The sequence below is a fragment of the Oryzias latipes genome (genome assembly GCF_053564925.1).
Source record: "Oryzias latipes strain Hd-rR chromosome 1 unlocalized genomic scaffold, Olatipes_Hd-rR_3.1 chr1_Y".
Taxonomy (NCBI): Eukaryota; Metazoa; Chordata; class Actinopteri; order Beloniformes; family Adrianichthyidae; genus Oryzias; species Oryzias latipes.
The window spans coordinates 9,139,458-9,156,580 of NW_027616335.1; the positions used below are offsets into that span (position 1 = coordinate 9,139,458).

General features: G+C 38.9%; 1 protein-coding gene across 2 annotated transcripts in view; it reads right to left on the minus strand.

Moving 5' to 3' along the window:
- The window catches only part of ndst3 (N-deacetylase/N-sulfotransferase (heparan glucosaminyl) 3), a 42,680-nt gene continuing 25,557 nt past the window's right edge, over positions 1-17,123 (minus strand). Inside the window, exons 7-15 of one of the 2 annotated variants that reach the window (XM_020703216.3) lie at positions 8,793-8,975; positions 8,262-8,358; positions 7,318-7,441; positions 6,609-6,783; positions 6,122-6,292; positions 5,732-5,841; positions 2,555-2,657; positions 1,585-1,695; positions 1-624 (exon numbers count right to left, since the gene is read on the minus strand). In XM_020703216.3, coding sequence (XP_020558875.1) covers positions 616-624; positions 1,585-1,695; positions 2,555-2,657; positions 5,732-5,841; positions 6,122-6,292; positions 6,609-6,783; positions 7,318-7,441; positions 8,262-8,358; positions 8,793-8,975 — 1,083 coding nt within the window. In that variant the 3' untranslated portion in view covers positions 1-615. The remainder of the gene's footprint in view (positions 625-1,584; positions 1,696-2,554; positions 2,658-5,731; positions 5,842-6,121; positions 6,293-6,608; positions 6,784-7,317; positions 7,442-8,261; positions 8,359-8,792; positions 8,976-17,123) is intronic. The other variant, XM_004065867.5, reaches the window with a different exon arrangement.

Genomic DNA, 17,123 nt, shown 5'->3' on the forward strand with positions numbered 1-17,123 from the left:
GCAAGCAAATATATTTGTATTTATTGGGTTGGAGTTTCAAAAAACAGAACTTAGTGCAACGTTATCCCTATGGAAACCACGCACAGCTGACCAGCGCTGCAAGATAACTTAAAGGAGAAAGTCAAATAACAAAAAAAACAAACAATAATATTCACTGCAGACCTGTATGACAGATCAGGAACGGGTTAGGGCAACTCTGGCCAAGCTCTCCTTGTCTCCTATAACTTTCTTTAATGATTTATTGTGGCTCATCTTTTCAGTTCCCACTTCCTTTAGAACTGTTCCATCCATCCATCCATCCATCCATCCATCCATCCATCCATCCATCCATCCATCCATCCATCCATCCATCCATCCATCCATCCATCCATCCATCCATCCATCCATCCATCCATCCATCCATCCACATTTGTTCCTGCTGGGTTTCTCTGTACATCGCTGACGTCCTCTCTGCTCAGCAGCGTCCCGGTTGTAGGTGACGCAGGGCGTGTCATCCTTGCCCCCGCCTCAGGGTGCATGAAAAGGCCACAGACAGTGCAGCTGAAGTCAGGTGCTCCTGGTCACTTCTGCGTCTCTGACGTCTTGACCTTTAACTCTGGCTCACAAACGCAAAGGTTATCTAACCTTCAGAAAGTGGTACAAAGAGAACGGGTTGTTGGGGGCAGGGGGAGAAAAACAGAGAGAAACTGGATAAAGTACTTTAATCATGCTTTTGATTATTTATTGATTAAAATATCAGCCGTGGAAATAGAGAGCAGCATGCGGTGAGTGCTGCAAAATTGGGTTTTGTTTTGGTTTGTTATTTTTTTCTCTATGAGCAGCAATTCGAGTTTACTCAGAGCTTGAAGGTCAAAACAAGTCTACTTTATCAAGCTATTATGACTAAAGTCGAAAGTGTGAAATAACAGATGTAGACAGCTCTAAATCCAAAGTTTCAGTATGGATCAGTGCAGCAGAGATTCTATCGTTTATTATCTAGCAGTATATGTGTTTTTTTTAAACTTTTTTTACTTGTTATTTTTGTGCAAATGCTTTAACCCTTGGGCTATTCTATGGGGTCCAGATGACCCGATCCTTACATTGATGTGTTATCCCTACCATGGCAAAGGTGGATAAAGGTGAAAAGGATTTCATATAATCCATGGACACCAGTGAAGATCACATATCGTTGAAGAAAAAAGGTTTAGCGCACTGTCATTGAAGATTGAACATGAGCTTAAAAAAGCAAATTATTTTGAGTAAATGTATTACAAAATTATTTTTGCTGGCTTGCAATGGCTTTTTAAAAGACAAATCCAGAAAGTTTGACGAAGCAAAGAATATTTCAGGCGTTTGTTGCCCTTTGTAGTCCAGTTTAAAAAAAAGGGGTAATACATCAAACAATCACTGGGTGTCACAATTGAGCAACATAACTACAGTAATTTAGAAATTGTAAAATGGGAAAACTAAGTTGTGAAAATATGAGAGATTTGTTGGTTTTATTTCATTTCTGTCTTTTTACTTAAATAAAGGTAAAAATGAAATGATCCTAAACACTTCACTCTTAAATGATTTGATTCATTGTGAGATGAGCTTGCTACTGACCTTCTGCAGCTCCTCTCTGAGCCAAGAGGGAAGGGGCTGTCCAAGACGATGCAGCAGTTTTGACAGCTCAACATTATGGTCCCTGTAGTACCTGGAGAGATATTCGCGTGCCTGAAGAGCAGAGGAAGAGAAGCAGAGAAGTGTAACAAGATTAGAAAGTAAATGGAGGGTTAAGGAAAGAGTGTTGCAAAGGTCAGAAAAAAAGGAAATAGACGATGGAAAAGGATAGGAAGCAGTTCCCAAGGAAGAAAATAAAAAACGAAAAGAAATCACAGAATAAATATAAGGTTTTTTGTTTAATAAAACATATGAGCAGAAAAAAAAACTGTAAGTTGATATGAACTGACATATGAAAAGAGAGGTGGGGGAGCAAGAGGAAATTACATAAAAAATCCCAGAGATCATCTCTCCACCTCCTCTCTTGTCTCTCACTCCTGCTGTTCGCTCTGCCTCTCTCATCTTCTGAACTCGCTGCCTTTCCCCTCGCTGAAAGCTCAAATAAATTCTAATTACAGGTGACACCAAGGCACAGCCAGTGGCCATGTGTGAGCGCAAGTGTGGAGACAGATTGTTGGTATGAGTTTGTCTTGAAGTGAGAGTGAACATGTGATTCATCCGCGAGCTGGTCTCTCCTCTGCAGAGTCTGCAGCCAGGACAAAGATTAATGGATTTTTTTTCCCTCTGACCTGTCCTTTTCCTCAATCCAAATCTGCCCCCATTTTCTGTCTCTCACAGGTGTTATGTCACTATGAGTCCTCATAGTAAGGTGGTGGATCTCTGGATGGATCTGATTGGTTGACAGTTTTCATTATTGTCTATGTCCTATGGGACGCAGGAGATGGAGAGACTGTGGGCTGTCAATGTCAGTCATCGGATTTGTGGTTTTTTTGAATTATAAGATGGTCAGATATTTAATTCTGTATTTATATTCTGTATTTATACGCTTTAGGACATGTACAAATAAGTTCACCTCTAGCTCCATAGGAGGGTACTTCCTTCCTTTGCTTTTCCCCAGACATTTTGTCTTTCCTCCGTCAAGGAGTTGACACCAGAAGCCCTTCTGAGGGTCAAAGCTGAGAAGCAGGAAAAGTAGACAAAAACAAACAAAAAAATGTGTTGAGTTGAAAAGCAGTGCAACATGTAACAAAATGTAGGTTAGATTTTTTTTGAGACCACTGATCAAATCACAACCATGCAAAGAAGCTTTAAGCTAATCCTCAGCTACTAACTTGGAAATGTGTGACCTGAAAAGTTGACACATCTCTCACACGAAGCAGAGAGAACTGCTTCAAATTCAACACACTCCGTTTGACTTTTCCTCTTTAGTTATCAGCATCTCCCTGTCAGCCGTGCTATCTCCTCTCCCTTTTAGTGGAACAGTCAGTTCGAGTACACTTGTTGGCTATTAGGCGGCACTCTGATAGGATGGTGAAGTAGCTTTTTTTAACAGCAAAAACTAAATGTAAAAAAAAAAAGTGAGATCATTTTTTTGTTTTTAATCTTGTTCCTATTTGCTGTCAGTTGTTGTGAGTCTAATCCTATTAAGCTTTGTTTTTCATGAGTCCAATCATTGGCCTTTCGTTGTTTACCAAAGAGGTTCTTTTCAATTTGCTGGATTTATTTTGTATTAGTTTTTTGTGATTTGTTTTAATCTTGCATTGCAGCATAGAATGATTTAAAGCAGGATCCATCAGCTAATTCCTATAAACTAACAGAATATGTCCTCTATATTTAAATAATATTTACGAAAAAAAGGTAGTGACAACACCAAAAGAATACATTTAACTGAACTCCAAGTCTACAACTTTTAAAAGCCTTCACTAAATTATATATATATATAAAAAAACAGAGAAATTACAACTTTTCTCTTCAGTTCAGTTACATACAATTCAGTTCTACAAACTTGATTCTCCAGTGCTGCATTTTTAACATCATCCTGTTGCTATGTAAAAAAAAAGTAGGGGTGTACCAATTAATCGACTTAATCGATGAATTTATATATATTTCTATGATCATACAGTTGGTTTATTTTACTATAGCATAAAAACAATCAAGTGCATCACAGTGGACAACACACATGTGATGGCTGTAAAAACTGATCAGTACATCATTCAAGTCCAATGTGTGGAAACGCTTTGCATTTAGCAAATACATGTGATAATACACTGAGACATACTGGCGACCTGTCCAGGGTGTCCCCTGCCTTCGCCTGTAAGTGGCCAAGATAGGGTCCGGCAGCCCCCTGACCCCGAATGAGATAAAACGGATTAGAAGATGAATGGCTGAATGAATGAATGTGACCATACAGTGAGGTAGAATATTCTAATAACGTTCTGTTTGAATTATTTTAATGTGCAAAAACAACAGTGGGCTGAACTTTATGGAACTAAATAGTGAATGGATTTGCCATTAATTCTTGCTTGTTTGTTTGTAAACATATTTAATTTACACTTGATTATATTGTAAGAAATACAAGTAATCTGGGAAACTTCACCTGCACTGTTCAGTATCCAGTAATTTCTTCTTTGAGTCAAACTGGTGGAATTTTTGGCTAAAGATGTCCTGGATCGATTTTAGGTCATTAAATCGGATCATTTAAAACTAACCAATATGGACAATGAATTGTAGCAGCAACCACTTATTATGATAAAAATCAAATCATTATCAAAATGAACCATAAAACATCTTGAAAAAAGATGCACCAAAAAGATTATAAATATTAATATCCGACATAAGTAATGTTGATTTTGGAATCATGCACATTGATGCATGGATTCACAGATTATTCTCCTCAAGTGCACAAACACTGAAGTAAGAAAATGGTAATAACTTGGCGGAAAACAAAAAAAATAGTCACCAGAAAAACTATAAATTCAAGTAATGTATAGGCGTCTGAAATTCCCACACAAGTACAGGAAGAAAAGATCTGTAATTCAGTCTCAAGCACCTTTTAAAATGCACTCCATATTTCACACGAATGGAAAAGATTCCTCCATGATATCCTCTTTATTTCTCTTTGAACACTTCTTGTGCATTTAAAAACCCCTGATGTAATGACCAGAATGGAGAACAGCTGCACCCCAGAGCACATTATGAGAAAACCTGTCACAGGCAGTGACCGTGGGTGTCTTTGTTCATTATGGTACATAATGTTGCTTCTAGTGTACATGTGTGCATGTTAGTCTATCTGCAGATTAGGACATACAGTATACTGTAAGAGTTTAATTTTCTTTGAGATAAATAGTATTTGTTTTGTTCTTCTATTTAACTGATGACACCCTTTAAGGAAACAGACTTTTAATTTTATTCCGTACAAAAACAGAAGAACTTATGCATTCCTATTTAATTCATACAGGGGAAAAAAGGGGGTCAACTTTAGTTAGTCCTCAACCGCATGGCATAAACATGTTGCCTTTTGTGTTTTACTTGAGCAACAGCAACAACATAAACAGCATCCTTAATAGTCTATCTTTTTTTTATTTTTTGCAAATTATTTGTCTCAATGAGGCTTTGAGACTCAAAACAGAGGTGAACCCGATTCCAATCACAGCTGAAAAATTCAGGATGTCCCTGTCTGGAGGCTGGAGGGCTTGCAAAGTGATTGCATTCTGCTGAGTGATGCTTGAGAAATAAACAGTTTCCCTACTCCTACAAACCATAAAGGTCACACGTAACAACTCTAATAAAGAAGGAATTGAAACGGGGCACGAAGAGAAAGAGATAATTTTCCCGGGCTATTTGCAAACGGTATATGGGAGAAACTGTCATAAGCAACATGTCATGTCAGTGTGACATATTCAGTCATTAACTTCAGCCTGGATTGCCTGAAGCTTAATAAATGGCTCTGCACTAAATCAAACACATAAACTCCAAAATAAAGAATAAAATCTAATGTGTTATATAGTTTCTTAGTTTTTCTTTAAAAAAAAAAGTACCGGTATACCTTTGTTTTTTCATTAAATGAATGTTTTTGGCAATAGAAATAAAATGTTTACAGTATTTATAAAATACAGCAGAATGCAATAAAGGCCTAAAAAAAGACAACAGTAGTAAACCAGTAGATGTCAGACTTTTAACAGTTTTGCTTATAGCTCTACATGTGGAATAACATTTGAGCAGGTGGAACATTTGAGAGTGGAACACTCACGTTAGGGCCTGCGAGTAGTTGATGTGAGGTGTGACACCCAAGAACTTTTGGACTTCATCCATCACAGCTGCAGGGTCAGTTCTTAACTGATGACCATCGATGATCATCACCTACATGGATAAATCAGTGTATTATCAGGGTAGACTGGTTAAAAAACATTGTTTCTCTTGTATCATTTTAGCAACAAGCAGCTAAACACAATTCTCTTAAATGTGTTTAATTATTTTCGTTTTAATTTACCCTCATTTCCTTTGTTTCCTAAGAAACTCGGAACAACAGCTCACATATTAAACAAACCAATAGCGATTTCTTTTCTCAATTACAATGTGAGAGAGATCTGCTGCTTGCATGTCTGCATGAGGATAGGCTTGTATCGGTGAGCATGCATACCTGATTAGCAGGATAGAACGTCAACCACCTTTCGAGGTGTTTGGCATAGAGACCGGGGATGAGACAGCGGTTCTGCAGGGAGCGCAGCTCTGCGGGCGCACCTTTTCTGCCACTAATGACATCATAAAAGGTGTACTGCAGGGCTGCGGGGTCTTCGTGGGCCCTTTGATGCTGAAGGTGCACAATATTGAAGGAGGCTTTAAATCACATACTGAAAAAAACTATTTTGAAAAAAAGTGAGATACCATTTAGGATGGCATGTTAACAACTTTCCTTTCTAATTAAAGACAATTTAATAATAGGCTGTTGTGTCATTTTTCTCATAATGGATATGCAGTTACACAATTGTTCCATAAAAGTGACATCAAGCACCCTTATTTGGATACATACAATTATAATCTGTTCAGTAATTGAAAACTTTTGTTAAATAAAAAGTATAAAAAGTCAAAACCAAAAGATGAGCAGTACATAAACTTAGTTTACTTGCCTGATACCAGCTGTAGGCTCTGTCTGAGGGGTTGATAAGCAGGGTGATGATCTTGGCCTTTGGCAGCAGAGCAGCGGCTCGCTGTGGAGTCTCCTCTGAAGGGAAATAGTTGGCGCTCTTCTCAAACAGGAAATCCGTGCTAACATTGGAGGGAACAGGGAAAAACTCCATGTACCTGAAGGAAAAAAAAAACCTGCATGCTTAAGAGCCACAGCTCAAACACAGTCATCTAAAACATCAAACATCAACTTTAACAGCACTGTTTGGTGTTTTTCAAAGACAAATGTGTTTCCTAAAGTCACCTTGTTCTGAGCTATATCTGTGCTTAACCAAGCTTGATATAATCTTGATGACATAGTTTAAACCATGTTTAATGAAGGTTTTTTTTTTAAATACAAGTTTTTTGGATGACTTTGGAGAATACACCAGCTGCCTTGCTGTCAGCCAAGTAACCCACTTATGGGTCAATTTAGGAACCATATGTCTGTGGGCTTAAATTTACCAGATTAAAGGATCACTTTGAGGAAGCTGTTGTGCTGTTTTGAGATGCCTAAAGTATCATTGAAATCTGCCTGACGCGCGACAAACACGGAGCAGAACAACCTTGCAAAAAGGAAAATGAAAAACGGTTGTTTTTTATCTTTTATTTCACCTCTGGCTCTGGCTTGTAAAAGACAAAGAATGAAAGCGTGGTGCCGAGCGTTATTACCAGTCGATCCCTTTGTGGTAGTTGTTGGTGTTGAAGAACTGGACCTCCTCGTAAGTCTTTGGACTGGGAAAGTTACTGGATATGGAGGGGTGCATGAGCAGGAAAAGATAAAGTGCTGTCGTTCCTGGAAGAAAAAGGCATAATTCATTACCGGCTAGTTAATTCAGCAGAATGCAGTGTGTGTATGTGTGTGTGTGTGTGTGTAAAAAGCATGTGAGTCTGAATGTGTGTAAGAGCTTTCAACCACTGATCCATACTGGACAATCTCCCCTTTTCCAGATTTATGTTGCTGAGAACTCATTACGTTTGTGTGTATGTGTGTGTCTGTAAAGTTCAGCGGCCTCTCACATCAAATGATTCAAAATCATTTGACACCAATCAGAAGTGGGGCTTTGGCCCTGCCCTATGCCACATCCTCGACACCTCTCATTTCACCCTCAGACCTCCCGACATCCCCTCTAATAAAATGAAAATTTATAGTAATCTAATTGTGGCTGGGTTGCTAATGTTTCTATAATGAACTCTCCTTCCATTTGGGAGATTATCGCCCAGTTAATTAGCAGTTATATCAAACCTCCTCACCTCACACCCAAAACACCAGCAATTAGAGCTGCAGAAATCACATGGTGGCAAGTCTCAACACTGGAATAATGTGTACACAACTCAGACAGGCTCCTTCTATTCAGCCTCTTTGATGGAGACAGAGTAAAAGAAACAAAAAAAAGGCAGGCACATTGGTTTCACTGAGCTGAATCTCTGTGCTTCTAAAGCAGACAGCATGTGGGTGGAAGAAAAGAGGCAGGAGCCTCTTCCTTTGTCTCCCTGATGGGGTAAAGGTGGGAGGGGGATTACATGACAAGGCTCTGATCTAGACACCTGTGCACACAGAGCTGGTTTCTGTGTTGCTCGTGCATGACGGAGCGTGATTTTTGAGTTTGCCTTACCTGTTTTCTGTGGTCCCACCACCATGAATTTGGGTAATCTGTCACAGGTTTTCTCTTTAGACCAGATGTCTTTGTGCCGTTTATCATCACACGGGTTCTGAAAAGGTGGGAAGAAGGCTTAGGGACTAAAGCCATCGCGTACATGCGGCATGAAAGCATGCTCACAAATTCATGTCATGGAGGATTTTCCACACAGAGATGAAGAATTGAGCTTTAATTTTTGGGGAATTTAGTTCATAACCAATATTGGTTTTGACATAACTAAATTCCTTCACAAAAAGAGCGAAATGCTTCAAAGTTGTTGTTAAAGAAAACACTCAGCAATCCTTACTAATTTGACTCTTTCTGAGAGTTATTGATGAGGAGCAGTTTGAAACCTGAAGGATTAAACTGTTGTTACAAATTTTTAAAGAATTTTGTGCAAAAATGCTGCAGCTTTTTTTTCTTCTCACCCTAAAATGCTTTAATCCACATTATAAAAACATCAGGACAGAAATACATCAGAATGGGTTTATTCTCTTGCAAACACACCTGCCAAAGTGGGTTCTTTTGTTCGGGAAAAAGCTGAAAGTACTTGTGCGCAAGCTGCAGAGGTGGAAGCGTGTGGAGTCTCAGGTTTGTCCACGAGCGAAGGAAAGAGGCCAAGTGGACAAACGTGTAAAGACCCAGTCGATCATTCCCGTAGTTGGACAGGTGGGTCATGAATATGCTTATCTGGAGTGGAAAGGAGACAAAACGGAACAGGGAATAAAGATGAGAATAGATATAACAACAACAGAGAGAAATCTTTTTCCAAAAAAAGTCAAATTTTCACTTCAAAAGCTGTCGTCGTTGTTGACGTGACTTCACTGAAAGGCGCGATTATGTGTGAGTGTGAACAGTGGGTATCAATATTTACCATCAGCTACTTTTGTTAAGGAAAATTGTGTATTTACTTTCATCCCAAGACGATTTCAAGCACAAAAAGGTAAACAGATAAACTAAAAGTGATGCATTCATTCACCAGTCCTGGTAGATAAAGCCAAAGAGGCAGCACAGTACTCCTAAGAGGCACTGATGGGGGGGAGGGAGATGAGGCTGCACACCGCAGAGTGTGTTTGCAGAGTGTGTCGGAGTGTGTTCGTAATGGTTAATGTGTGTGAGGAAAAAGGAGACACTCAAAAGAGAGAAGGAGCAATAGTGTGTCGGTGGAGGCTATCTGTCCACGCCTCAGTGCTTTTATAGGCTGATCGAAGAGACAAGCTAAGATAGCTGCTGTGTGTGCACACTCACACACACACAACTCAAACACACATGTGCACCTACAGTTTTTTGATTGCACAGAGCTATGGGAATGTGTCCTGATAAAACGGTAACATCAACCATTAAGATATGAATTATTTGTTGAATTTGAGCATGTGTCTGTTTTTGCATGGGTGATTGCAAGTCTGTCTGTGGGTGATGTTTATGAATGTGAACACACCTACACAAACACATGCTGGCCTTAGATTGGAGGATGCTATGTTCATTTCCATTAATTTTGATTTCTGCACAAACCTAAAAGAAACAAGCATGCATGGCTTTAGCTTTAGGGCCCACTCCAATGAGATTTATGTTTTTAACATGTTCTTGTGACATTTTTCTCATAGGGGAGGACATATATAAAAAAAATAAAGATTAAAAGTGCTTTCCTGAGTATTTCTTTATTCAGAATCAGGGACAGATACAAAAATGAAGCTACTATGCATGTTACAAGCTCCCTGCTCCGCTTATTCGGATGTATCTGCTTATAGGCAGATAGATCCATGTACGTCTTCATTTCCCTCGTCCGAGGTGGCATCTAGCTCAAAACTCTATAGGACTATATTGGATAGCTCCAATATTGCTTGCCATTTTTGTTGCACTGGTAATTTTAGGTTGGGGTTGTGAGGTGCTGTAAGCTAGTGGGAAAGGAATGCACTTAAACAGATGGATGATGGGAAATAGGGACGGGCTTACTTTGCAGCAATAACCCAGTTTCTAACTCAGAAATGAATGTTTTAATACATTTCTGCTTTTCTGCAGAGAGTGTGTTCCAGTAAACAACACAAGTTTGCTGAATCATAATTAAAAGACCACTGGGATTTGACAGGTGATCAAAAGATTTGACCTGACATTTAAAAAAGTCAGATGTTGCACGTTAGAAAAAGTGCAGATTTTGGTACAGGTAGTACAGGTAAAAATATTAGGATTCAAATATTCAGGGGCTGTTTTTTTCTGGTGACAAAGGGCTGCCGCTTCTGCTCTCTAACAGGGAAGGTTGGTGTAAATACACAGCGACACAATGTCAGGGTTTGATGGATCAGTGTCCGGCTGACCTGGAAAGCTGTTGAGAATACTGATCAGAAGAGTGTGTAGGTGTGTGAGGCTGAGAGACATTGTGGAAAGCTGAATCGGATACAAATGAAAAGAGTTTTTTTTTGTGAGAGAAAGTGCAAAAAAACAAAAAAAAGAGAGGAGAGGGGTTGCATGTCAGAATCATTTTAATGTGCATGAGTGTCTGCCTATGTCAACATAAATATTTATACATTTGTGCATCCGTGTCTGCCATCACAGTTTTGTGCGTCTGCCATTGTCTTTTTTATCTTGTGCTCACTAAGCAAACCAGCGGTGTAGCGTTCCGGCTTGCCTGCCTTGTATCAATCTAGCTGATGTGTGTGGGAGTAGCAATGTGGAACCACTGTCAAGGCGCCTCCCAGAACTCAGTGTGGGAAATTAGAAATGCATTATGCAAAAATAAACTGTTTAGTTGCCCCTCCCCTTCGATGAAGTGTAATGTTGGTGTTCCCTCTTTGAAGAATGAATGAAAAGAAAAACGGTTAAGGCAAAGCTCTCCGCCATCCCAAGAGATATCCATTGAAAATTAAAACCGAGTCGAGACATTTAGCACAGCAGACGGCTGTAAAGAGGAGCAAAAGGAGAGTGTAAGCTGTGTACAGAAATATCTGACCCGGGGTGAATAAAAACAATTGTAAAGTTTTTCTCTCTGTGTTTGTTTGTTCTTTTTTTTTTCAGAGCAAACAAGGTGATCAAAAAGTGATTTATGTTCCCTTCAAACCCCACAACAGCCTGTGATGTCTGGCTCAGGCTGAAAGAAAGCATGCTGCACTGTATTCATGTGTGTGTGGTATTTCTGCAGGTAACGAGAGAAAGAGGAAGAGAGAGGTAGTCTAAGTATGACTAAAAAGGGTAACATTCATAGTGGGGATTAGGCTGCGGTGGCCAAATTAAACACAGGGGAGGGAAGAAGATGATTTGTGTTTGTAATTGGAGAGCTGCAGAAAAAGAAGGAAAAAGGAGAAATGCACATAGAGCAGGTTAACAAAGCAAAAGACAGAAAGTAACCTTGACAGGTGAGTTTGAATTAAAAAGCAAAAAGCCCCTTGAGAGAATGCTAATCTCCAAACACAGAGCAAAGTCCCAGCCTTTTTAGTGGAAAGGCTCTCTGTGCCTAAGAATTCAATTAACCGAACCATTTAAAACCTTTCTCTACATCTGGTGTCACATCTCATTTCTTGAATATTGAATTGCTCAGAGTCCCATTTGTGCCTTTAATAAAAACATACCATACTTATATATAATTTAGCCCTGAAGTTGGACTCAAATCATATACTTAAACTTGAACTGCGAGTGTGAAGATGATGACTTCCTCTTTTAATTTTTCCCCATCATTCCTCTTGTAGCTTAATATCTTTCCTCTTCTTTCATCTGTTTAACGTCTTTGCACTGAGTCTCTCATCTGCTCTTAAAAGTAACTTCGTGTTCCTTTCCTCTCTTGCTCTGATCTCGTGTTGACCTAAAAGCTCTGATGAGGCATGTCAAAGCAACATCACATCATGTTCTTCAAGATACAAACATGCAGAAACCCACACAGGCACACAGAAACACAAATGTCATGTCTTCTGAGATTAGAAGAATACTCAGACATGTATTTGAGGTTTATGACATGTTTTAATCCCCTCTAACATGACTGCATGTTTAAAGAGGAAAAAAAAAACTTGTGTGCTGCCCTTTGGCTGCCTAATCTTTCACTTTGCCAGTTTGTCTGTTTTATCAATATTGAAAAACAATTGACGTACATATAGAAAATTTAGCCAATTGTTCAGGTGTTAGCATATCACTTCAGGAAGCAAACATTTTTAAACATGTATGAAACATCCATAACCCTGGCAATCCAAAGAAGGCTGGAACTGCCTCGCTTCTGAGTCGACCTAAATTGACAAAGCTACATTCCACTGAATGCTGTTGCTCTTCAGTGACTGCTTCAGGCAAACTGAACACACTCCCACATGAAAATCTGTTTGCATGGAGGCAATATTTAACTGAATGGGAAAGGGAGTAAAGACAGTTGACAGTTTTATCAGATATTGGGCCAAAGCATCTATAAGCTCTTTCGCTGTTTTGCACATTCTAGAATTTACTGGTAAAATAATTATGTTTAGATTTCTGGTTTTTGGCTGAATGAAAGCAAACAAAAAAAAAGAAAAGAAATTTCTTGCAATTTTTGTATAATTTCACTTTTTTACTGGTTAATGCTCCAAAAAAGTTGCAAACCTGGAGATGATTCTGAGAAAGTTATTTGTACAGGGCCAGTCGCAGTCCTGACTAACTTAAAATACAAGATAGTATCTAGTAATCTAAAGTGTTTTGAAAACACTGAATTTATCTGAAGAAAAAAAAAAAACATACTTTAGTATGGTTTAAGTTTACATTTTAGAAATACCAATCTCAGTAAAAGCTGATAAACTGCAGAGGGAACAATTTCTATCCAAAATATTTTATAGGTTTAGACACACATTTAAGTTTGAGTGCTTTTCTGGCATCATTTAAGAAACAATTGTATCAAAATGCAGCAATTAACTTCATTTAAACTGACCAAAGCTTTGAGAGAAGAAAAAAAAAAATGCTTTTAAATACAAAAATACAAAGTCAATTTTTCTGTTAATAGTTTCTGTTATAAAGTTTCTGATTTATAACTTACTACCAACAGAATCAGAAAGCCTTTATTGTCATTGTTACACAAGAAACTCGTGACAACGAAATTTCCGGTGCTAAGTAATCTTCTAAAGATAAGATAAGATAAAAAAGGATGAAAAGATGTTAAGATAAAAAAAAATAGTGTTTAACTGAAAAATATACATATATACAAGCTACATACATTTTCTATAACTTTTCTATATAACAGAAAAAACACTATCACTTTTGTTTCATGTTTCTTTGTCATTTTTGTCAACTTCTAATGAAGCGATATTTTTCAAAAGTGCACTAACATAAAAGATTCTTCAATTTGGTTACCGAATTTGTCTTCTGAATACAGACTCAAGAAAATAGTGCAACTCTGTCATGTGCTTGCACAGTTGTGTATTTATATAGCGCTTTAATACTTTCTTAGAAGGCCCAAAGTGCTTTAGAGTCACAGTCCCATTCACCTATGCACACGCATTAATACACTTCACAGCCAAACACTGGCGCTAACCTGTACCCACCAGCAGCAATGTAGGGTTTAGTGTCTTGCCCAGGGAAACATGGATACATGAGCAAAGCAAGGTGGGACTCAAATTGGCAATCTACCATTCAAAGGTTGACCGCTCTACCTTTGTATTTAGTGCTTTCTTGGTCCAGTATCTGAGTATCTGACTGATAAAAGTCAACAAGGAAGAAAAGGCAAAACAACTTTATTTGGGGTTGTAAAGCTAAATATAGCTAAACTACGTTGTAAATATTTGGAGGCAAAGATAAGTTTCACAGCATGTATGCCAACTCCTGGCAGGCTCAGATGGGATGCATATGATAATAATACTATTGATGGATTGGATTTTTCTGCACTTTTCAGACACTCAAAGCGCTTACAATGTGTACTCATTATTTGTTCACTCCTTATTCATACTTGGTGATGGTAAACTACTGATGTAGCCACAGCTGCCCTTAGGCAGACTGGCAGTGGCCACCACTGACCTCTGACCATCATCAGGACATTCATACACATTCACACACCCGTGGCACCACACTGGAGGCATGGAAGGTGAAGTGTCTTGGCCACAACAACAGTTCACTGGGGGGAGCAGGGATCAAACCACCAACCTTTCAATCACTGGCTGACCCGCTCAACCATCTGAGCCACTGCTGCCCCATTGGCATTTGTGCAACAGCAATATGAGCTCCATGGAAATAGCCGTTCTGGTGCATATTTTTGGGCCAACGTTTGGTATTAAACTAGTCACAAGCTGTCAAAGGCCACAAAGAAAAAGTAAAGCAAGAAATATGGCATCAAAGTTGCTGCAGTTAGTTGTACTACTGTTAGCTGACCTGACTGTTACCTTATAGTGATAGCCTAAGCAATTCACACAGTGCTCCCATTGTTTCTTTTAGAATTTTTTGACATAAAAAGTGGGGGAAAAGTGTTGCAGAGATGCCATGAACATGCTGTGGGGTAGATTTCTTTTTTGTTTCAATCCCAAATCACAATTTTCATTTTATTTTAAATGTAAAAATTTTTTTTTTTAATGACATTTTAATGCTTTGTCATCCTGCAGGTCATTTTGCCTGCTCTCCTTCTGCCTCCATCAGCCAATTCTCTAAAAAGCCCTTTTCCCATTACAGACTACTTATTTCCACATTTCAACATTTCTATCTGACTGCTACTAAAAAGATTATTGTCACGCTGACGCCACCTATCATTCTCTCTACTTTTCCATCATTGTCCTCAACCCTTTCCTCTTGCAGTGGTTGCTTATTTCTTCCTCAAACACAATCTCACCATTTCTGTGGATAATTGAAAGCTGAGCATCAGTACAGCAAAAGATTTCAATTCAATTTACTCTGCCCGCTCCTGTCAACATCTACTGGCCTTTTCTGTTATGCATCTTTCATAGCTTCCCTCTCCCTTTGTAATTTCTCCTCCCATTTGATTTGTGGTTTATTGTGTGTGCAAGCGTGTGTACTGTTTGAAAGCTTGCATGTGTTGATGAACTGCCAAAACCTTCAGTTGCAATCAGCAGGAATCCAGAGAAGGGTATGGGGAGGGAACGGAAATGAGAATGAAAAAGGTGTAGAGAGATTTACATGTGTGAGCAATGTCAACAGACTGGGGTGGAGAATTGCAAGAAAAGATGGAGAGAAATTGAAGGCCTCCGCAGCAGGGACAGCAGAAGTGAGGAATGTCAGGGGGGAGAGGTGGGTAAAACAGAGCGCGGGGAGATTGTGCTGATATTTGGTGTTTGGCTAATAAGCTTAGTGGCAGAGCTAAGAGCTAAATGTCAGCCCTGATATATGTCTCAAGCTCTGCTTATGTCAGCCCTACACACATTCATTTAAAATATACATACGCAGATGATTAAGTCTCACAAACATATAGTTTGTGTTTGTGTCTGGGAGGGCATACGTGTGCATCACTCCCCTCTGTATGTGTCTAGATTTTCAAGTGACACAAGATGCCGTGACCCGAAAATTAAATCTCAATCTGTCTGCCACCTCCTCACCCCGTTCCCCCACCCTCACCTCGTCCTCCTCTCCCTTTTCTCACACCATCTCTCCAGCCATTTATTGAGGAATCTCTTGGTGCCCTATTGGCTGTTTGCAAAGTCCAATCAATTCTCGGGGTGCACTGTATGCTGAATAATCATGGAAGCACCTATGAATGATGCAAAAATCTTCCATGCGCACGCACCCAACAAGTTGACTGTGTCTGGCAAAGTGCCACTGCATGTCAGATGTGTTTTAGAGCCACTGAACAGAGATGCAGAGGTGCAGATCATCAAACAAAAGGATAGGCCCGGGGGACTTAGGCGGCAAGTTACAAGGCACTATTGATTAGGCACCAAGTGTGCACACTAATTAAGCTTTTGTATCTGCAAATTGAAACATAGCAGCGAGGCGCTAACATGAATCAGCAGTGACTCTGTGTGCGAGCATTGTCTGAGGATCTTCTAAATATATGATGCGACAAGAGGAGAGCTTTATTACCTGTGACAGTGAAAAGGAGATGAGAACAAACAGGAAGCCAGCCAATGAGAGACAGACAGAAAAAAGCGTGTGCGGATGTGTCACTTGAGGTTGGCTGTAATGACATCACCTGTGAGCTAAAGTTTGATTTGTCCTTTTTTTATGTGTGTGTATTTGAAGTGTGAAGGTACAGTGTTAACCATCACACCATGTAGCTAGTTTCCTGACCTTCTGCATCATATCTCTTCCCTTGCTGTCCGTATTTGAACACACCAAACTCTTTCACTGGGATTGTAAAGGTAAGGTAAACTTTAAAATCCCACAGGGGCAATTTGTGGTACAGGCAGCAAATAAAAACAAAAGGGATGTCACAAAAAGATGCTTGTTTTGAGTGTTTCTGTGAAGAGTTCAGGTCAGAGCCTGATCTGCAGGGCAAGTGGATATCAGGTTGATCTAGAAGACGTTTTCAGATCTTCATTTTAACTTGGTTAGTAACATCAACATTACTTTTAAGCAAGTTCCCCTAAAAAGAAATAAATGAATTTGCCTATAAATGGCTTTTTGTTTTAGCTTTCTCAGGTAGTTTTTTTTTAAAGATTGTATATTATTACAACTTTGTTTAAGAACATTGACTTATATAACCACAAATATGTTGTTATTGTTATAATATTTCATAAATTAAACAAATTTGTATAATATGACTTGTCTTATATCGTGTTTTTAGGAGAATATAAGACTTACCTTAAATATTTCAACATTTGAAACTTACTTGTATTTATGTTGTACACCAAGTATTTCTTTTTTTTTTCTCTTTAAACAAATATAGATAGGAAAAAAGCTGTATTTTTCTGAAAAGAAAACATCTTTGTACAGTATTTTGAGTGAAACCCTATTCTGAAAATA